We start from the raw sequence: 23,648 nt of genomic DNA, 5'->3' as shown, positions 1-23,648 counted from the left end.
AGGAACCTCAATATTGTCCTCCATAGTGGTTGCACCAATTTACATTCCCACCAACAGTGTAGGAGGGTTTCCTTTTCTCCACGCCCTTCCCAGCATTTTTATATTTGTAGACTTTTTTCTTTTTCTTTTTAGGACTATTCCTGTGGCACATGGAAGTTCCCAGGCTAGGGGTAGAATTGGAGCTGCAGCTGAGGCCTACGCCACAGCCATAGCAACAGCGGATCTGAGCCACATCTCCAGTTTTTGTAGACTTTTTGATAATTGCTTTTCTGGTATGAGGTGATACCTCATTGAAGTTTTGATTTTCATTCATCTAATAATTAGTGATGTTGAGCATCTTTTCATGTTTTTGTTTTTGTTTTTGCCATCTGTGTATTGGGCTTTCTCTGATGGAGAAAGTGCAGGTGCAGTCGTGACATAGGCTGTGGCCATATCAATCAATGGAGAATGTGTTCATTTCATAATTGTTTATGAGCCTTCTCTAGGCACTCTGGGTTGGCCAGTTTCTTAGTGAGTAACTCCAGTATTGGCTCTGGCCTGGTGGATTTATTGCCTGGGAAGGACAGAGGGGGATGGGATCAAGACGGCAGAATAGAAGGACTAGAGTTCAACTTCTCTCCTTAAAACAACAAAATTTACAACCAAATGCTGAGCAGTCTTCAACCAAATGGACCAGAAACTTTCAAAAAGATATCCTACTCCAGAGGACAAAGAAGAGGCCACATCAAGAGGTGGAAGGAGTGATTATACGATATAAGCAACCCCATACCTCCCAGGTGGGAAGCCCCACAGACTGGAAAGTAACTGGTTCACAGAGACTCACCTACAGGAGTAAGAGTTCTGAGCCCCACATCAAACTCCCACAAGCGGGGATGTGGCACTGGGAGAAAGAGCCCCTGGAGCATCTGGCATTGAAAGCCAGTGGGGCTTGTGCGCAGGACTCCACGGGACCGGGGGAAATGGAGACTCCATTCTTAAAAGGCGCACACGGACTTTCACGTGCACCGGATCCCAGGGCAGAGTGAGGTCTCCATAGGAATCTGGGTCAAACCTGACTGCAGTTCTTGGAGGACATCCTGGGAAAACAGGGGTGAATGTGGCTTGTTGTGGGGGAAGGACATTGGAAGCAAAGCTCTGGGGAATATTCATCAGTGTGTCTTTCTCTGGAGGTGGCCTTTTTGGGAAAATCCCATTAGTGCTGAGAAGCCCAAGGCCAAACAACAATCCAGGTGGGATCACAGCCCCACCCCTCAGTAAACGGGCTGCCTAAAGACCCCCCAGGCACACAGCACCCCTAATCTCACCCAGTGATAAAGCCCCACCCACCAGAGGGATAGGAATCAGCTCTTCCTACCAGTGGGCAGGCATCAGTCCCTCCCATCAGGAAGCCTACAGCAAGCCCCTGTACCAACTTCTGCCACAAGGGGGGCAGGCACCAGAAATAAGAGAGGCTACAACTCTATTATCTGTAAAAAGGTCACCACACCAAAAACCCGTAAAAATGAAAAGCCAGAGAACTATAACTCAGATGAAGGAGAAAGGAAAAACCCCAGAAAATCAGCTAAGTGATCAGGAGATTCTCACCCTCCAGGAAAAAGACTTTAGACTGTTGATGCTGAAGATGATGCAAGACATTGGAAATAAACTGGGAGCAAAGATGGATAACTTACAGGAAACATTGAGCAAAGAGATATAAGATATAAAACTTAAGAAGAGATGCAAAATACAATAACTGAAATAAAAAATTCATTAGAAGCAGCCGACGGCAGAATACAGGAGGCAAAAGAACGGAAAAGCAAGGTTGAGGACAGTTTAGTGGAAATCACAGATGTGGAACTGAAAAGATAAAAAAGATTGAAAACAAATGAAGAGAGTCTCAGAGAACTCGGACAACATTAAACACACCACCATTCGTATTACAGGGGTGCCAGAAGGAGAAGAGAGAGAGAAGGGGACAGAAAAAATATTCCAAGGGATAATAGCTGAAAACTTCCCTAACGTGGGAAAGGAACCACTCACTCAAATCCAGGAAGCACAACAAGTACCATATAAAATAAATCCGAGGAGGAATACCCCAAGACACATATTAATCAAACTAACCAAAATTAAAGACAGAAAATATTGAAAGCAGCTATGGAAAAGAAACAAATAGCATACAAGGGAACCCTGATAAGGTTATTGGCAGATTTTTCAGCAGAAACTCTGCAGGCCAAAAGGGAGTGGCATGATATACTTAACGTGAAGAAAGGAAAAAACCTCCAACCAAGATTGCTTTCCCCAGCAAGGCTCTCCATTCAGATTTGAAGGAGAAATCTAAAGCTTCACAGATAAGCAAAAGCTAAGAGGATTCAGCAACACTAAATCAGCCTTACAACAAATGCTTAAGGAACTTCGCTAGACAGAAAAGAAAAGGCCGCAACCAGAAACAAAAATATCACAAATGACAAGGCTCACCAGTAAAGATATATATATAGTAAAGATATGAAAGCATCCATGCACAATTATCCTACCAAAATCAGAAATCGTGAGAAGTGGAGGGTACAAATGCAGGACACTGGAGATGCACTTAAAACAATCTCAAATATAGAGAGAGACTCATATCAAAACTTCAAAATAACTGCAAACCAAAAATCCACAATTGATACACAAACAAATAAAAATCAGCTCAAATACAACACTAAAGATAGTCATCAAACCACAAGAGGAGAGAACAAGAGGAGAAGAGAAGAAAAAAGAGCAACAAAAACAAATCCAAAGCAATTAATAAAATGGCAATAAGAACATACATATCTTCGGAAGGAAAGAAACAAGTTAAAAGAATAATTTGTGTAATTAAAAATTGTGATAAAAGCTATGAAACAAGCAATTGGTAATTGTAAGAACAGTGCTGTCCAGTGGAAATATATGTGAGCCTCATACACAGATATTTAAATTTTCCATTAGCCACATTTAAAACAGGTAGAAACAGGTAAAATTAATTTTTATCTATTTTGTTTAACCCTTATCTATCCCAAATATTGGCATTTCAATGTGTTACCAATAAAAAAAATCTTCACTTAGTTTATACTCTTATATTCACACTCATCTTTGAAATCCGGTGTACATTTTACACTTCTGGCTCATTCTGTTTGGACTAGCCACATCTCCAGGGCTGAGTATTTTCAGTGCTAATTACTTTTATACAGAGTCTTGAGACTTGATCATAGAAATCCATCTAGGGTCCCATTTACATTCTAAATAGTTTCATTTCCATATTGTTTGCACATATTCATTAGTGGCTGGTCTTTGATGCAATCAGTTTATTGTATTCTCAAAATCAAAAGAGAACTTCCAGGAGTGTCAGCTCTCACGCTCTCTTGCTCAATTAGGAGAACGAGCTTCCCTTCCAATTCACACTCAGCTTGTCTTGGATTTGGCGTGGATGAGTTTGGTTAGAAATTCTGAAGACTTGGTCATCCTGCATGTCCTCTCATCTCTATCAAAAGTACCTTTAAGGGGTGAAATATTTTATTAATACTCTGGGTTCAGTTTCTAGCTGGTTGCTTTTAGTATTTGGGTACCCTCACTGTGAGCTCTAAGCAGCATGGTGCCTGCTGTCTCTTGAAAAGCTTTCTAAATGAATCTTAGCCTAAGTCTTCTCTGACAAAGTGGACTGGTGGGATGAGGCAAGCAATCATGCCGTCTCTGGGGTTTGATCGATGAGTATCGCCAATAGGAATTATTCGAGCACTCACTCTCCTTGCAAACACCTCTTCACTGAATTTTTTATAGTATGTTAATGTGTGTGTGTGTAATTCAGTAACTGGGTATAACCCTTTGGAATCACAAGCAAACCAGTAATTACTTTACTCCTCCCCTTCCCCTTTTGTCCCAGCAGTTTGACAGTCTGATGCTTCCCAAGCATCTGTGGTCCTGCAGCCTGCATCTTAGGAACTCATCTGATGAGCATCTCTTGCTTTGTCAATTACTGCCTGATTGACCTGTAGAATCTTAGGTGTATGGAAGCTTGAGGAAGCGCTTTTAGTCTTACTGAGCTTTCCCTCTTGAGTTTATCCAGGATTTAGTTAAAGTGTTAAGAATTGTGTTTTATAAAAGTAGATTGGTGATTGCCAGGGGCCAGGGGAGAGGGGAATGGGGAATAACTGCTTAATGGATTTGGGGTTTCCTTATTTTAGAACTAGATAGAGGTGATGGTTGTACAACATAGCGAATGTATTTTATTTTATTTTTTTATTGAAGTATAGTTGATTTATAGCATCATATTAGTTTCAGATAAATAGCACAGTGATTCAGTTTTATATATATGTACACACACGCATTTCTTTTTCAGATTCTTTTCCCTTGTACATCATTACAAAATATTGCCTTTAATTCCCTGTGTGTAAATGTATTGAATGCCACTGAATCATTCACTTTTAAATGATTGATTTTATTTTAAGTGAATTTCACTCCAATTAACAAAATAAAAAAGAAGAAATAGTGTTTTAATGACTTGATGGCCTGAGCCTGGATATGTTTTCCTTTTTTTTTAAGTTCCCGAAACATGAATTAATTTGATAAAAAGATGACAGAAATCTGAATTTGAAAAGCCCTCAAATGAAAGTTGTCTTCCACAGATTGAGAAACAACACAGAACACCTGGACTGCAAACATTATTTGAAAAGTGAATTCCTCTTCCTTACTTATTCAATGAAAAACCGCACATGGAAAAATGATTGATTTTAGGGTTTCGCTAAATTGGTTCTATTGCAAAATCCAGGTAGATTGATGGTATAGAAATGGTGGCCTTGAAGGAACTTTGAAGGGAAAAAAAAAAAAAAAAAAGATCTGGTTGAACAGTTATTATCAGCTTTACCTGAAGGGAAATGCCCCAGGGGAAAGATGGTGTCTTCCTGTCTCAAGTTGGGCTTCTGCGTATTGACAGAGCCATTAGTGGGTGCAATTAGAGAAGCAAAGTCCAACTTTGAATAAGTAGATTAAAATCACGTATGATTGCTGGGCAAAATCCTAGTAGCTGTTGCTGTTCTGCATACATCACTTGCTGTAGAGATTTGAGTGAGATGTAAAGTCACTGTGTACCACTGTTTCTTTCTTGTGTTGGAAGCTAGTACCTTTCCCAAGATGAAGTTTGAAGTAGCAGAAGCATTGCTTTGGCTCTTCTGCAGATATCTGAAAGGCTTCGTTTCTAGGGAATAGAATGTTTTTGCCAAACAAATACAGTCATAGCAAAAGCAAAATGTACTTAATCCCGGCAGTGTTAAGAAATGTGTGGTTTTGTGGATTATGTTTTTCCCCTTGTTTTCATTCCTTTCTTTTATTTTAATCTCCTAGAATAATGGTTTATGTAGTTATATGGAGTTATTTTCTGAAAGAAAAACAAAGTGATTATATCGAAAGACCTTAGAACTCTCACGCTCACCAAAATACCTTTCCAGCACTACTTTCCGTGCTTTGACTTTTATTCATTTATTTATTTTTGGTCTTTTTCTAGGGCTGTACCCATGGAATATGGAGGTTCCCAGGCTAGGGGTCTAATCTAAGCTGTAGCCAACAATCTACACCAGAGCCACAGCAAGTCGGGATCCGAGCCGCGTCTGTGACCTACACCACAGCTCATGGCAACACTGGATCCTTAACCCACTGAGCGAGGTCAGGGATCTAACCCGCAACCTCATGGTTCCTAGTAGGACTCGATAACCACTGAGCCACTATGGGAACTCTCGTGCTTTGATTTTTAAAAAAGCCTCCTATTGAGAGCTCCCAGGTGGCTCAGTGGGTATAAGGATCCGGCATTGTCACTGCAGTGCCTTGGGTCACTGCTGTGTTGTGGGTTGGATCCCTGGCCCAGGAAACTCCGCAGGCTGTGGGCATGGCCAAAAAGAAAAAAAAAAAAAGTCTCCTATTGGTCATTGAATGAAAAAATAAGATTTCCTGGGGATTTGAAGTCTAGTTATGTGGTTCTAAACTCTTTGCTCATGACTACATCAGTATAGGCAAGGGTGGGAGTGAGGGGGTTAAAATTAGAAAACAAAGTCCTGTGTCAAATACCTTCAGATGTATCCTTGAAGACTTTGACATAAGTTATGATGATATGGGAGTGAATACATTGGCAAACTCTGCAACGCCTGAGCCATGGTCACGCCATCCCTGGACCTTGCCACCACCAGGAATGGGAAAGGCATGAGGCATCCATTCTCCCACATTTATCAAATGCCTCAGCCTGACTCTGCAACCTACCAGGGGTCATACGGGGTTGAAAATAAAATTGGATTTGCTTGCCAAATCTAAAGATTAGAAGGGTTTCTGTTAGGATCAATATGTCTGTCTTCTTGAAGGTAAGAAGTTCTGGCACCACTGGGCCTGTGTGCCCATTGGCAGTTAACCAGTCTAGATGGACTCGGTGCTACCTCCTAGTGAAATGGACCTTCCATGTTCATTGTTCTTCCTCTGGCTCTGTCTCTTGCTTACTTTATCCATATGGGCCCTGGGGCACCAGTTCCTGGTCTTGGGATATGTATTGGACCCTGTACAGGTCATGACATGACACCTTGTCCCTGTCCAGGCTGGTGGGAGAAGCCAGCTGGAGAACTGGGCTTTGCAGACAGCAAGATACGTCCCCATGTGGGGTGAAGACAGTGTCCCGAGTGGGTGGATGGGGGTGTCCAGTCTGGACCCAGGATTGCAGACTGATCACTATAATGAAGTGTGTGAAACATGGCAGTTTGGAAAGTAGAAAAATGTGTGACCTTCAAATGGGTTTGGGGCCCTAATGGTTGACATTTCCTCAGACAGGAGAGTCACACTGGCCAAGGCAGCCTCATCAATGTCCCTTGTCTTCAGCACTGATTTTTATCCTGCCAACCAGCAACAGATTCTGTTCCTGCCTCTCTTTCCACCTCTTCACCCACCTGCATGTGTGGTGTTCTTTATTCTCACTTTGGTTCTGGTATGGGGGAGCTCTTTCAGCTCACACTAGAAGCATTGATCGTATTCTCCAAGGACACTTTTTAGGGAGAAGCTGGTACCTCAGTCTACAACTTGAAATAATAAAAAATATTGCTTTTTAAAGTTGGAGGTTGTTTTCAGAGTTGCCTGCTCAGGGTTGTTATTTTAAAAATGAGGAACCTCTGTTAACCCCAAACTCCCAGTCCATCCCACTCCCTCCCCCTTGGCAATCACAAGTCTGCTCTCCAAGTTCATACATTTCTGCTGTACAGTAGAAAATTGACAGAACACTAAAGCAACTATAATGGAAAAAATACAAATCATTAAAAAATTTAAAAAAATAAAAATGAGGAACCCAAGAGATGGGGTGGGAGTTACATGACTTGCCCAAGGTTACGTAATTTGTAAAATCAGGCAAATATTACAAAACAAAAATAGCAGAGAGGTTATTCTGATGGGTGGGTGAGAAATACACCAAGAAGCCACAATTGGTATGTTCATATAAATAGAGAAGTTCTTCCCTCATTTGTTTTCTTGGTAATAATATTTGGGGATTGTTCACTTTATAAGATCCAGGATTTTTTTTTTAGGTTAAGATTCCAAAAGAAACATGAAATTAAGTCCTTTAATCATATTTACAATGGGGTACCATTTTTATTGTGATAAGACTGTTGATTCATTTTTATTTGTTTTTTTTTAACTGTGAAGTTCAACTTACTTTGACAGCATGTGTACCAAAAATTAAAGCCATAAAATCGCTGAGTTTTGACAGGAAATACATCTTTGGATTTTAAGATAAAAATTTAAAAGATGTTATGTTTTATTCAGGAAGCATTTAGCTATAAAGTGGTTGATTGGCTACTATTTTTAGAGCACCAGTTGGGAGCGGGGAGGCCAAGGGGTCTGGGTGGGGATGGGAAGATTGGATGGACAGCATAGTATTGTCATCAGTGTCTGCAGCTGACCAGTCCCCCCGTGACCAGTGCTCCATCCCCCATGGCTGGTGCCATTGAGCTCAGTTGTTTTGAGCTTTATTGATTGCACGTGCATCATCTCTTGATTCTTACAACTGCTCTGTGATGGAAGACAGGCCAATGTTGTTATCTCCTTTTAGATGTGGAAACGGACCATTCTCATGCCAGGATTGATGCCAGTGAGGAACACAGCTGCTTCTGGAATCCAGTCTTCTAAACTCATTGATTGCTTTCATTCATATTTTTTTATTTGTAAGATGATGCATCAGGGGAAACGAATATACAAATTACCAAAATCTTGGTACAGGCTTATTTTATGGTAGCAATAAGAGTCTGAAATATTTGAAACATTTTTCCTTTTGTCTCAAGCTTGAATAGAATTGTAGAGACTGAGTTTAGGGTCTCATATTTGATGGCTCATAGATATACAGTTTTATTAAAGGAGAAGGGATATTTGTGCTGCATAGTATTTTTTTTTCCTTTTTCTGGCTGCCCCTCAGCATGTGGAGTTCCCACACCAGGGATCAGATCCGAGCCACAGCTGCAACTTATGCTGCAACTGTGTCAATGCCAGTTCCTTTAACCCACTGTATCTGGCTGGGGATTGAACTTGCATCCTGGCGCTGCAGAGATGTCACTGATTCCTTTGTGCCACAGAGGGAACTCCTGCATAGTATTTTGGGGGTTTATGGATATTATAAAATTACCCTCTAGAAAGGTTTATACTCCTATGAAAGATCCATTCAGTTTTTAAAATAAAACAACCAGCATCTGAGCCACACAAAGGTGTGCCGTTTTGATTCTGTTGCTGCTTAATTTCCTGGCCCTGGTCCTGGTGGCACAACCTGCATACCTACTCCTGTCATTTGCAGTGCCCTGGATGAGAGTGCAAGAGATGTTAGACTGGGCTGGCACTAGGGTGAGGCAAGTGAGGCAACATTTTAAAAGAATAAACAGGAGATGAGTAACAGTGCTATGCCAGCTATATTCAAGCTTGAGGCAAAAGGAAAAATCAATTTTTTTAATGATTTTTATTTTTTCCATTATAGCTGATTTACAGTGTCCTGTCAATTTTCTACTGTACAGCAAAGTGACCCAATCACACATACACATATACATTCTTTTTCTCATATTATCCTCCATCAAGCTCCATCAGAAGTGACTAGATATAGTTTCCAGTGCTATACAGCAGGATCTCATTGCTTATTCATTCCAAAGGCAATAGTTTTCATCTATTAACCCCAGATTCCCGGTCAAAAAATCAATCTTTATTAAACTTTTTGACAGTTTGTTCATGAGGGACTTTTGGCATTAGTTTTCACTTTTTAACCTTTTGCATTAAATATTGATTTGTCTTGGTTACTGAATTTTTAGCATCTTTTACATTTTGCACCTGCAGCAATGTCTCTTCACTTACCTCCCCCTAGTCTTGAACCTGGTGGTACATTCATTGGGGAAGAAGCTTGTGCACGCCCCCACAGTGGGCCTGAGCTGCCAGGGCAAGGACATCCACAGCCTTGGTCACAGGTGGGCACATGCTCTTAGATGCAAAGTTTCCCTGGAGAAGGACCAGAGGGAAACTGTCTAGAAAGTAGTCCTCAGGCTTTGAATCTCCTGGAGGGCCTGTGAAGACAGAGATGGCCCTGATATGATTCAGTAACTCTGAGGTGGTGCCCAAGAGTCTCCATTTCTAAGGATTCCTGGTGCCACCCCTGTTTTTGAACAGAGCGGCAGGCTTGGAGGAACCTTCTCCAAAGCAAGGGGTCCAGGGCAGGGGCCCCTCTGGCTACCAGTTTCTGTGCCTGTTGGAGGGTGTCAGCATTCTTTCCAGACTTACCTTCAGGTATTTCCAGACTTACCTGGCAGCATATCTAGAATGTACTCTTCAAGGGAAAGATTGCATACTTTTCAGCTCTCCTGGCCAGCCTTTATTTTTGTCACTGTTTTTCATAGAGCTTTCTCCAGGATGCTGGACACTTGCTTTAGACTGAATCATTGCTATAGAATTTTTTTCCTGTACATTTCTTGCCTGATGTATAGAAATGAGAGCTATAGTAGCTGATGTTAAGAGTATTCTTAAGCACCCCTAGATTTTGCTTTTAAGCTTGTTTTAAAGTAATGCATTATTTTTAAAAAGTACACAAAACTTTTAAATAATATTTTTTACATATAAGGAAGAAAATAAAAAATGTCTCATAAACCCTCCACCCAAATGATTGCCGTTGCTAGTGATAGTACTGAAAGTACAAAATAAAGTAAAAATCACCTTCCCATCCTCCTGTCTCCATTCCAGTCTCTCCAATCTTAGTGTTTTTGTAATTTCTTCCAGAAAAAAAAATTTATTCATGTTTATCCTTCTAACTTTTTATACGAGTCTCAGTGATAAACACTGTTAGACACTTTGTCTCTTTTTACTTTGTTTTTTGTTTTTATTTTATTGACATATAGTTGGTTTACAAAATGTTAAAATTTCTTCTGTAAAGCAGTGATTCGGTTATACATACATATATATTCTTTTTCATATTCTTCTCCATTATGCTTTGTCACAGGATATTGAATCTAGTTCCCTGCACTATACAGTAGGACCTTGTTGTTTATCCATCCTAGATATATTTGTATCTGCTAATTCCAAACTCCCAATACAGCCCTCCCCCACCCCCCTTGACGACTCTAAGTCTGTTCTCTATGTCTGTGAATCTGTTTCTGTTTCATACATAAGTTCATTTGTAGGCATCTTGTCTCTTAGTAATGGATCTGGGGCACGTTTTCATCAGCATGTAATGTATTTACCTTAATCTTCTTAATGGTTCATAGGATCCATCCCTGGGGTGTCCCAGTGTTTAGCTAGCCTTCCAACAATGAATAACTCTTTGATTGTAGATTTTTGCTGTTGCGGTGACCCTGTAGTGAATATCTCTGCCCGTATATCTTGAGAAACAATTTATGAGTCCAGCCATAGACAAAAGTACCCAATAACAAGGTTGCCGGATAAAAGATATTTGCATTTTTAGAACTGAAGACAAACACCACATAGCCCCCCATCAGCCCCATCAACCACAATGTGTATGACTGTTTCCCCAACGTTCTTGCTCATGCAGGTTATCATTGAAGTAAAAGGAGAAAAAAGGTCTATTCAAATAGCAATAAAATATAAAATAACTAGGAATCAACATCATAAATGTGCAATATCTATGTGAGGAAAAATTTAGTATGCACCCTAGGGACTCCAGAGAAGTCTTGAATAAATGAGCATCTTGCCATGTTCCTGGATGGGAACTTGTAGTATGATGAAAATATCCATTATCTTTCAGTTAAGCTATAATTTGAACATGATCAAATAAAATATATGTTTTATTTTTATTTATTTATTTTGTCTTTTTGTCTTTTCTAGGGCTGCACCCATGGCATATGGAGGTTCCCAGGCTAGGGGTCTAATCAGAGCTGTAGCCACCACCCTACGCCAGAGCCACAGCAATGTGGGTTCTGAGCTGTGTCTGCGACCTACACCATAGCTCACGGCAATGCTGGATCCTTAACCCACTGAACAAGGCCAGGGATCGAACCTGTAACCTCATGGTTCCTAGTTGTATTCGTTAACCACTGAGCCACAATGGGCACTCCCAATAAAATATCAACAAGATTTTTTTTTGCAGGGGAATTTGATGAGCTGATTCTAAAGACCATTTGGGGGGAAAATTAAGAATAAACAGGAAGATTCAGAAAATAAGCAGGAAGATAGGAAGATTCAGGAAATAGCCTGACCAGATATTAAAACATAATATGAAACTAAAATTCTTAGAGTAGATTAATAGATCACAGGCATATACAAATATATTCAGGAATATAATAGATGATAAAGATGGCATCTCAAATCAATGAGGACAAAATGGATAAACTGGAGGAGGTGGGAAATGTCGAATTCATATCACTTAAGTTTCAAATGGGCGGAGTTCCCTTCATGGCTTAGCAGTTAATGAACCTGACTAGGATCCATGAGGTTGCAGGTTCAATCCCAGGCCTTTCTCAGTGGGTTAAGGATTCGGCATTGCCGTGAGCTGTGGTGTAGGTTGCAGACACTGCTTGGATCTGGCGTTGCTGTGGCTATGTAGGCTGGCGGCTGTAGCTCTGATTCAACTCCTGGCCTGGGAATTTCCATATGCCTGGAGTGTGAACCTGAAAAGCAAAATAAATAAATAAATAAATAAATTCAAATGGGCCAAAGATTAACATGCAAAAAAAATGACATAACATACTACAAGAAATCACAGGAGATTTGTTTTATAATCCAGATCTCTCTTCAGTGACAAAACTCAGAAGCCAATGAAGGCAAGATTGATAAATTCAATGTCATAAAAAAAAAATTCTTCATGGGGAAACCCATGTTATACAAAGTCAAAAAACAAACAATGAATTGGGAAAGATATTTACAATTGTTATCACATGAACTGAATTTCCTAATATATAACGAGTTCCTACAAACCAATAAGAAAAAAAAAAAACCTATAACCCAGTAGAAAACTAGGCAAAGATTATGAACAGTTGGCAAAACAAAAGCATTTAAACATAAAGTGTTTAAGAAGAAAAAAATACAAAATAAGAGGAATGTAAATTAGCACCTCACAAGGATCATTTTTTTTACAGTGAGATTAGCCAGGGCATGGGAAAAGAAATACCTTTGTAACTTATTGTGGGAAGTAAACCCGACTATACTGTAAAGGAAATTTGTTAATATCTGAAAAAATTATGGTGCGTTTTTCTTGAGCCCGGCAATTCCACATCTAAAAATTAACTTTTTTAGGTAGACTATATTTTATGTGAACACATGTGAAATCATGTAGTGGTGGTATTTTTCATTGCAGTATTATTATAAATGGGAGGGAGATGTATAAACTTATTTGTGTACAAATTCAGTTAATATGTATACCAAAAAATAGATAATATTGATCGCCTCTAGGGGAAAAGCCTGAGAGATGGGGGATCAGGCTGGAAAGAAGACACAAATTTTTGAATTTTGAATTTTATTTTCATTTTTTGTCTTTTCGCCTTTTCTAGGGCCGTACCTGCAGCATATGGAGGTTCCCAGACTAGGGGTCTAATCAGAGCTCTAGCCGCCGGCCTATGGGAACTCCAACTCTTGAATCTTTTGACTTTTGAATCTTGCCTGCCCTTAAAAAGTTTTTTGAAATCCAAATTTTAAAATAATAGGTGGGAGTTCCCGTCGTGGCTCAGCAGTTAAAGAATCTGACTAGGAACCACGAGGTTGAGGGTTCAATCCCTGGCTTTGCTCAGTGAGTTAAGGATCTGGCATTGCCGTGAACTGTGGTGTAGGTTGCAGACGCAGCTCAGATCCCATGTTGCTGTGGCTCTGGCGTAGGGTGGTGGCTACAGCTCCGATTAGACCCCTAGCCTGGGAACCTCCATATGCCACTGGTGCGGCCCTAGGAAAGACAAACAGACACACACAAAAAAATAATAGGTGAAAAATATTTATTTGTTTTGATATGCATATTTCTAATGCTGAGTTAATTTGAGTACCCTTTCAAATATTGATTAGCCTTTTATGCTTTTTAGACAATTACCTGGTCCTACACTTTGCCCATTTTTCTACTTTTTATTTGTCATTTTTGCAAATTAAGGAAATTACCCTTTTGTCTTAAGTGGCACAGAAATGCTGATCCGGTTTGTATTTGGCCTTTGTTGCTGCTGCTTTTTGCCACCTGGAAGTTTAATTTTATTTTATTTTTTGTCTTTTTAGGCCTGCACTGGTGGCATATGGAGGTTCCCATGCTAGGGGTTGAAGTGGAGCTGCTGGTCTACGCTGCAGCCACAGCAACGCCAGATCTGAGCCACGTCTGCCACCCACACCATAGCTCATGGCAACGCCAGATCCTTAACCCAGTGAGCTAGGCCATGGATTGAACCTGTATCCTCATGGATACTAGTCAGCTTTATTTCCGCTGAGCCACGACGGGAACGCCACACTTGACAATTTTACATTTGCCTGCAGTTGTCATTATCTTCTGATCTTTCTTCTTCTTTCCTTTCTTTTTTTAACTTTTTTGAGGGGGTGGAAGTGAATTTTCCACTATGATCTCTGAGATTAGCTCTAAATTTAAGCCTCCTGGTCACTAGTACCAATGGATCAATTGGAAATCAACCAGCTTGAGGAAATTAATGTTGCCTTAAGCACAGCAGTTAGGCGGGGAACAGACTCATTTTAGTAAGAGAGGACCTAGAGATCTTTCTGCTGGTGCAAGAGGAAAGAGATGCGGATGGGGCTGGGTACCAGTTTGAGTGGGTCTCTGACAAGCCTCCTCTCTCTACCTTCCCAGCGGAGCTCCCACGGGCCTCGGCTGTGAGGCTGGCCTCCCTTAGGGATCTGCCCGCCCAGCTGCTGGAGCTGTACCAGCAGGGCTTCTCCCTGGTGGCTCTACATCCCTTTGTGCAGCCGACCCATGAGTGGAAGAAGACACCCCTCGAGCACATCTTCAGGGCCATCCTGATCAAGAAAATTGACAGGTAAGGACCCTGGGGGTGGGTTGGCTTAGCATCAGGAGGCGCCTAAGGTGTGCTGAATGGAGGAGGGGATAGGAGAAGGTTAGGGTGGAGTGTGTGTGAGGGGGATGTGGAGGGAGAGGTTTGCATCTGTTCCCAGGGTCTCTGCCCTTTGATAGGTAGTTTCGTAGTGTCCTGAGACTGTCCACACAGGATGGCATACATAGAGTGTATTTTACATCCTTTCTTCCTTTAATTTACTGGATTACACTCAGCTTGAAAAATGTCTCCTTGAGGAGGTATATTCTCAGAATGAAGAAGCTATTAAAATATAATACTGTTAATCTGAAAAGCATGGCCAGAAAACACACTAATTATGGTTAAAGGCTACATACAAACTTAATGTTGTCCCCTAAACTCCAGAAATAACTTGAAAATTTCGAACCCATCTTATCACTTGGGAGGAAAAACAAAATTCACCTGAATCAAGTGCTGTAATTGATTTGGTCTTAATTGTGATTTTCAAGGCTTGGATGATATTTTTCAGTACTGCTTGCCCAATTGAATGCTTATGCTTATGTTTTTATTGGGTCTAATTAGGAAAAGAGATGGATATTGGTTTTTCAAAAGGAACAATATTAATTTTAAACGGTTTTGAAAAAAACAATGGGGAAGAATAAATTAGGAGTTTGGGATTAACATATACACAACTATATATAAAATAGATAACCAACAAGGACCTACTGGGAACTCTATTCAGTATCTTGTAATAACCTATATGGGAAAATAATTTGAAAAAGAGTATGTGTGTGTATGTGTATGTGTATAACTGAACCACTTTGCTGCACATCTGAAACTAACAGAACATTGTAAATCAACTATACTTCAATACAAAAAATAGTTTTAAAAATGTGGGGGGCAATTCCTGTTGTGTCAGCAGAAACGAATCTGACGAGTATCCATGAGGATGCAGGTTCTATTCCTGGCCTTGCTCAGTGGCTTGGGGATCCGGCGTTGCTGTGAGCTGTGGTGTAGGTCGCAGATGCAGCACAGATCATGCATTGCTATGGCTGTGGTTTAGGCCAGCAGCTGCAGCTTCAATTTGACCCCTAGCTTGGGAACTTCCATATGCCATAGGTTGGGCCCTAAAAAAAAAAAAAAAAAAAAGACAAAAAAATGTGGGGGGGAGAAATAAATTAAGAGTTTGGGATTAACATATATATACTACTATATATAAAATAGGTAACCAACAAGGACCTACTGTATAGCACAGAGAACCGTACTCGATAGCTTGTAATAACCTATGTGGGAAAAGAATCTGAAAAAGAACATATACAATTATCTATTTTGCATAGAGATAAAACTGAACCACTTTTCTGTACACCTGAAACTAACACAACCTTGTAAATCAATACTTCAATGTAAAAAATTTTAAAACATAAAAACAATGACAGTGGCATAGAAAGCACATTATGTTTCTGCTGCTTTCATAAAAATAAAAATTGAGAGTGGCTGCAGCTCATATTGAACCCCTAGCCTGGGAACTTCCATATGCTGCAGGTGTGGCCCTAAAAAGAAAAAAAAAAAAAAGAAGTTGCCCAGCTAGTGCAGTTTAGCAACCCCAGCTCTGATGAGTCGGCAGCCATCAGCATGGAGGCAGGACCCTCCATCAGCAAAAAGACTATGATTCACAGAAGTCTCAAATGATGATTATTAGCACTTTTGAGCAATGAAGTATTCTTAATTAAAGTATGTGAAGTTTTAAATATATAATGCTATTCACACTCAATAGACTACAGTATAGTGTACACATAAATTTTTTACACACTGGAAACCCCCCCAAAATTGTGACTCACATTATTGCCATAGTTCCTTTTTGTGGTGATCTGGAACAGAACCTGCAGTATCTCTGAGGTACGTCTGTGTGTCACATCATCATGTTGTGTACTTTGAATATCTCACAGTTATACTAGTCAATTATATGTCATTAAAGCTTTAAAAAAATAAAAATAAAAAATGAGAGCCTGGCAATGGAAATCAGATCTGTCTTTTGGCCAGTTATCATGACAGAAATGACAGCTTGTGCTCTGTTTTAAAAAAATAGAGAATAGAGCAACTGCCCTTCTTTCTCTCTCGCTTTGACAACTGGACAGATATTTGGCTGGTGAGCTCAGGGGGGATGGCTGTGCGGCGTGGGGCTGTGTGGCAGAGACGGACCCTTTTCTCCTGGCAAGGGGAGCTCTTCACTTCTTCCCAGCCGATGGAGCTTTGGGCACTCAGCCTGTGTCAACCTGCGTTAGGAATAGAAGTGAAAGGTCGCGTGTCCGCCTTTGCTGATGCCCAGAATTTCCACGCTTTTTGTAGAGTGAAACTTTTCTCAGTGTCTATCTTTTTTTGCATATTGGTTTCTTTATGTCCAGTGGGCTGTGGATCAATCTCTTGTCAATCACAAGAGGAAATTGTTCTGGGAGCCCTAGTGGTTTTAGATCCCACTGATACAGAATGTGCAGGATGACAATAAGTCACATTTATTGAGCGCTCACTGAGTCCAGGTTTTGTAAGTGTCCTCAGAATCAGCCTGTGAAATAGGTCCTATTTTAATTTTCATTTTTTAAAAATGAAGTATGGTTGATTTACAATGTTGTGTTAGTTTCAGGTGTACAGAAAAGTGATTTAGTTTATATATACATATATATGTATATATATGAAAATCTTTTCTTTTACATGTATATGTAACTAGAGAATCTTTAGTATCTTTAATATGTAACTAGAGAATCTTTTTCAGATTCTTTTCTCCTATAGGTTTTTACAGAATGTTGAGTGTAGTTTCCTGTGCTGTGGGTAGGTCCTTGTTGGTTACCTATTTTATATACAGCAGTGTGTATCTATTAATCCGAAGCTCCTAATTTGCCCCTCACAAGAATAAAGGGATATATTTATTTCCATTTTAAATATGAGGAAGATGAGGCCCAGACATAGAGTTAGTTATAAAGTTGGCAGGTGGCTGCAAGCATCTTCCCAAGCAGGCTGACTCTCGAACCTGCGTCTTAGCCCTGATGTGAAGCATCTGCCTTGGTCCTGCCCTCGTGATTCTTGAGGACGACTCCTTTATGAAAAAAGTGGGAGAGGGCAGGGAGTTCCCATTGTGGCTCAGTAGAAATGAACCCGACTAGTATCCATGATGGAAGTTCAATCCCTGGCCTCACTCAGTGGGTTAAGGATCTAGCGGTACCGTGAGCAGTGGTGTAGGTCACAGATGCCACTCGGATCCCAAGTTGCTGTGGCTGTGGTGTAGGCCAGCAGCTGCAGCTCCGATTAGACCCCTAGCCTGGGAACTTGCATATGCTGCGGGTGTGGCCCTAGAAAGGCAAAAAAAAAAAAAAGTGGACGAGGGCATCTTTGATTTTTTAGATGAGGTGGTAATTTCAATACTCTACCTTTCCTCCATCTTACCCCTCAACCATCTTCAAATAAATAAATAAGAATTTCAGAAAAGAGACAAAAACCGACTCACCATGCTTCCCTTCCTGGTTACCCAAGGCATTCATTGGCCTCCAGTGTTTCTGTTACTTAGGCCATTATATTGGCCTTGACATGTGGAGGGGACAAGTCCACTTTGTTCAGGTCACAGGAGTATCCCCTCAGTATAATTCCACTAGAGGTGATTATGAAGTCAGTGTATCAGAAATGAACTTGATTCTAAACATGAAGGCGTCTTTTTTCCCTTGCTGTGGAGCAGCACTTGGCAAATTTTGATGTGCCTCCAGTGAATCTTCTGGGGATAGTGTACAAATGCAGAGTCTGATTCACTAGGTCTGGGGTGAGGCCTGAGAATCTGCATTTCTAACAGATGATAACCAATGCTGCTGGTCTGTGGACCACATTTACAGTAGCAAGGATGGAAGGACCTGGCTGCTTCTCGTCTGGCTCCTTGTCTGACACTCAGCAACACCACTTGACTCCCAGGGAGAATTTTGAACCCCAGGAAAGGGGAGAAAGCACATAAGATGCCTGGCTGGAGGGCCTGTGTTTTGCACTGCACTTGGCTTCTGGCATGTGTAGTGTGGGCGCCACATCAGTAGAATTTTCTGGGCCTCTGTCTTCTAGCTGGCAGGATGAAGGATTTGTACTAAATGACTTGTAAGACTTACACCAATTCTAAATTTTCATGATTGGATGAGGTTGGGCAAGAAAGCTTCTCTCCAGGAGTAAGAAATAAATGATTCCACTTTGGGAATAGTTCCTTACCAGCCAGTGGTAGAGGAGGGGCATTCAATAGGACAGGCCCTGAGCTAATGGACTCACTTTCCAGGAGAGAAAATGGGTCAAGCTATTAAGAAGAAGGAGGCATAAAGGGTTTTCAAGAAAGAGAAGATAACATTCCCCTTAGGTTTGAGTTTGCTCTAATACTGAGTGTCTGGACCACCTGCCTAGATAACTTGAATGACCATTCCAGCTCCTTAATAAGCAGATACAGAGAAAGAGCTTCTTGGATGACTTGGTGCCAGGTCTTTGAAACTGCCCCTCTGCCCTTTTAAAAGAAGTTGCAAAAGCTTGGTAATTTGCCATGTATGGTAATGAGAATGGTAATTTGCCATTCTCAAGGCAAAAATGACTAAGAATATTCCCCTGACTCCTGTTCCCCACTAGCATTGGGTGGAAGCAGAGTCATTGTACAATTTCAGGCATTTTCTCTCCTAGCAAATGCAATAACTGTATGCCTTTCCACCATGGGGAAAAGGCCCCACGATAAACAAAGTCCAGCAGAACATTTTCCGTATCAGTAGGGAGTTTAAGTGGCAAAAATGAAACAAAGGAAACCTTGTGTGATTAATTTTTAATATGGGCAGTGAATGATGTTTTTCACAAAGTCTGCCAGTGTTCTGACAGCTCTGGATACTGGTAAATGGAATGATGAGCTTTCAAAGAGGAGGTAAATGCCTGGTTCATATTTTCTAAGGAGACCTTGTTGATAATGCTGTGCATTGACCTTCTAAAAGACTACCAGTCCAAATCAAGTTCATTGCAAGAATCACCATGTGATGACTACTGGAAACTTGGATATTAACCTTAAGGTGTCTGAAAGATAAACATAAAGTGTTTAGCAAATAACTAGCCTTAGGGGTCTGCAGTAAGGCCAGGAAAAAAAACAGGACCATACACGCTTGCATTCACTCACTGGCTCAGTCACTCTTTGATTCATTTGCAGACACTTCGCTGGTGTTCTTTGTAAGGTGTCTTGCTAGGAACTCCAGCTGGTGGGAAGGTGGAGGATGCAGTTGCATAGTTCAGCTGCATTTTGGGCCTGCCTTCCAGGTTTCTGAGCAAATAAGATTTCCCTCATGCCTTGGGAGTTTGGAAAAAAGAGAAGTCACCTCTCACTGGAAAAGAAACTAAGGAAGTGTTTCAATAGGAACATTTCCTTGGTGTAGACATAGGAGTAATATGTATGAAGTGGAAAGAGTTTATTTAAATCTTAGAATGAAATGTTTCTCCAGGAGTTTGAGTAATTGAGGGCATCATTGACAGGCTAACCATATTATTAGTTATTCCCAAAGCACAGTGCAGGAATGTGATTTCACTTCAATCCATGAAAAATTGCCTGATCTTTTCTTCTGAAAATTTTGATACCTGCCATTTCGTTTTAAGAGGCCACACATCTGACTCAATTGTTTTTGATCCTAAATGTGTTGAATTGAGTCAGCCAGTGGCTTTGAAAACTGACTCAGGAATGAATAACCAAATATGAGATGTTTGGTGAGTAAGTAAAAGAGCATTTGTACTTCCTTCTCTCAGTTCTTTCTTGGGAACACGAAGTGATTTTTAGCAGACAGTATAGTTACATTTACTCTGATTTCTAAGTACAGTTACACTGTCCTTCATTTTTTTCGGGCAGTTTTCCTTGGAACGAACTGCCAAAGATCTTCATACTTGATGGCTAAGGGAAGTCAGTTATTAAAATGTCACTCTGATGTTTCATGACTGTGGGTTTAATTCTAGGTCGTTTTCTGGTTGTAGACATAAGTACAGAAATGCATTGTGTCGCCCCCTTTTTCAGCTGTTGAACTGTCGTTGTTCACACACAAAGCTAGTTCGAAGTGTCATGGATGTGTTTTTTCATCACTAATGGGTTGATGCCGTCTGGGTCCAGGTTCTCTGGAATAACACCTTATATGGTCCAGGGAACCAGGGCACTTGTGCCCTCTGTCGGCATTCACCAGGTGCCTTTTGGCTTAGGGTCAGGGAGTGGGGCACACAGAGGAGCTGCAGCTAGTGCAGGGAGTGGGATGCTGAAACCCTTGTGGAGGGTGAAAAACGCATATAATCAAAGCTGCCCTTGAAAATCTCTTTAATTGCCCGTGAAATGTAATCCTGCATCTCTGTATCTGACAATGCAGGCTTTCCTTTAGGACCAGATCAGATTGGTGTTTGCAACAATGAGCCCTGTGGGGGGTAAGGCGGTTCAGGTTTATAGTGAGTGTTCATTAGAATCACACATAGGATGGTGAGATGCTTGTACTCAGAGAGGCATTTGGGGGAACAGGATCACCACACCCCCTGTCTCACATCCATTCTGGAGCAACATCTGCTTGTTGCGAATAACTGGCATCGTTTTAAGTGGTAAATGATTCCGCCCTTTCGGTTAGATTTTTCTAAGATAAGTATGCAAAGATGACTCTAAAGAGCTCTCAGCTCTCAAGAAACCTATCTGCTAGGAGGATGTAAAGTCTATATGCAAATTGTGTGAATGCCCAGCCAAATGTATGTGACTTGGTTTTTACGTCTCACCTGAAATTTATTAATGAAGGGACTTTAGAACAAGAGGGTCCGTGGCTTCCGTTTGCTCTAGGTCTGGACCGATGGGTAGTTTTGAACAGGTACACCAGTGGTGGGAAGGGCCTCCCAGGAAGCAGGACTGGCCCAGGGCAGCCTGTAGCCTGGAAAAGTAGACCACGGAGGATGTGAGGTGACTGTAGCATGAGGTCCAGAGAGAAATGAGGGGAAAAGGCATGAGAAGCCCAGGGGCTTAGATCAGGAGGCCTCTGGTGGCGGGGGCTAAGGAGTTCGAACTTGATCCTGAAGTCAGTGGGGAAGCACTGCAATATGTTTGTTTTGTTTTAAAGGAACAACTGTTAGAAGTGCTGTGTTTTCAAAGGCCTAAGAGGGAAAGAAAATGGGAAAACATGGCATCCATCCCAGTGGGAGAGGATGGGTAGCTAAAGTCAGTGGGAGTAAGAGGGTGAAGTATATGTCCCATAGGAGGAAACAGTGGATTTAATGTTTAGCTGGAAAGAGGCAGCATGGAGGAAGAGGACAAATCAAAGTCTGAGTGAGCTTTTGACTCTGAGTGGCTGAGAGGGGAGGCTGGGAGTGGTAACTGGAAGGGCCTGGGGTGGGGGAGAGGAAGGGATGTGTCTGGGTGGGGTTTTCTCAGATGCAGACCCCAGAGGAGGCTTCACATGCAAGTGATTATTAAGGAAGAGCTCCCAGGAGGAATCAGTTAGGGTGGGAATGGGGGATAGGGGCAGGGAAGGGGAAGAGCCAGCTGGTCCTTCAGGGGGTGGGGGTGGTGAGTCCATTTGAGGCTGGCGAATGGGTTTTCATACTCCTGCCTCCAGGAGCTAGTGGCTGAGAGCTGCCCCAGGACAATTCCAGGTTTGGGGCACATCCAGGCGAAGTAGCAGCTCCAGCAGCCAAAGAAGCTGGGGGATGCACAGCACCAGGAGGAGGAGGGGAGGGGACCTGAGTGGAAAACGGACCACATCCACAGCAGGAGGAGATGAAGGGCATCCGTTTGGTTGCATCACATTAGTGGCTGTTGCTGGTGATGGAGGACCCTTTCATCACTACATTCGCACTTCATGGGGCAGCCAGAAGCCAGGAAAGAAGGTGAAGCTGTGGGAAACCGTGGGAGTCAGTGACCCCATGAGGACCCACCCACTTCCCTGTTACTGACCAGGCCGGGGCTGCTGGGTCCTCATTTATTTAGTTATTCTTAGAAGAGATGCTTCCAGTGATTCCTAGAAGAGATGCACAGAGCTGTCCTGAGTTTGCTCTGTTTCAAATTGACTGTATGCTTGGAGCCTGAGAAGTTTTTCCTCTCTGATCACACCAGTGATCTCTTCTCCCAAGGACTTATGAGCAGCATAGAGTCTGAACTGAGTGTCAGTCTGGCCGCTCAGTGTCAGGTGATGCAGAGAGAGACAAGTCGTTTGGCTTCTTACTGTTTTGTTTCCAGGAAAGCAAATCTCAGAGAATGTTCACCTTTCCCCCCTTTTCCCTCTTGAGGTAGGAATCTGAAAAGACTCTGCCTTTGTTCTAAGATGGGCTTACAAACCCAGATGTCTGTGGGGCCAGGTACCTTAAGTGGGGACGTGTAGGTATTAGAGAGCCCATGCCTAACTCTGCCCCATTGCTGCCAAGCATTGCCAGATCTTGTACTTTTTTAAAGAAAAACTAGAAATCTGGATTTTTACATGACAAATTCTCATTTAAGCTGTTGCTTCACTCTTTCAAAATAACACTGGTGGGAGTTCCCATTGTGGCTCAGTGGTAACGAACCCGACTGGTACCCATAAGGATGTGGGTTCGATCCCTGGCCTCTCTCAATGGGTTGGGGATCTGGCATTGCCATGAGCTGTGGTGTGAGTCTCGGATGCAGCTTGGATCCCGAGTTGCTGAAGCTGTAGCTCTGATTCAATCCCTGTCCTGGGAACTTCCATATACTGCACCTGCAGCCCTAAAAACACCCCAAAAAACAAAACAACATTGGATCTCCCTGACACTACCCACTGGCTGCTGTCTTGAAACCTTTAAGATTTCTGTGTAATGCCTGCTTCAGGGGAGTCCATCCTCCATCCTTTGAGCTGCTGCTTCTCCTTTCACACATCATCAGACTTCTAACTCTCATTTTATTTTTTTATTGTTTTTTTTGGCTGCGCCTGTGGCATGTGGAAGTTCCCTGGCCAGGGATCAACCCATACCACAGCAGTGACAACACTGGATCCTTAACCCATGGAGCCAACAGGGAACTCCTCCCAATACTGTTTTTCATATATCTGTCCACATCCCCTCCCCCTCTCTAAGTTTTTTTTTTTTTTGTCTTTTTGCCATTTCTTGGGCCACTCCTGAGGCACATGGAGGTTCCCAGGCTAGGGGTTGAATCGGAGCTGCAGCTGCCACCCTACGCCAGAGCCACAGCAACGCAGGATCCGAGCCGTGTCTGCAACCTAC

General features: G+C 41.8%; 1 protein-coding gene across 1 annotated transcript in view; it reads left to right on the top strand.

Annotated features, from left to right (window-relative positions):
- RFTN1 (raftlin, lipid raft linker 1) overlaps window positions 1-23,648 on the top strand; it is a 220,424-nt gene that overhangs the window by 70,311 nt on the left and 126,465 nt on the right. Inside the window, exon 3 of the mRNA XM_047768875.1 lies at window positions 14,252-14,438. Within this exon, the coding sequence (XP_047624831.1) occupies window positions 14,252-14,438 (187 nt within the window). The remainder of the gene's footprint in view (window positions 1-14,251; window positions 14,439-23,648) is intronic.

The sequence above is a fragment of the Phacochoerus africanus genome, chromosome 1, assembly GCF_016906955.1.
Source record: "Phacochoerus africanus isolate WHEZ1 chromosome 1, ROS_Pafr_v1, whole genome shotgun sequence".
In the NCBI taxonomy this organism is placed as follows: domain Eukaryota; kingdom Metazoa; phylum Chordata; class Mammalia; order Artiodactyla; family Suidae; genus Phacochoerus; species Phacochoerus africanus.
Note: the sequence above shows the minus strand (reverse complement) of the source record. Positions and strands in the feature narration are given on the sequence as shown.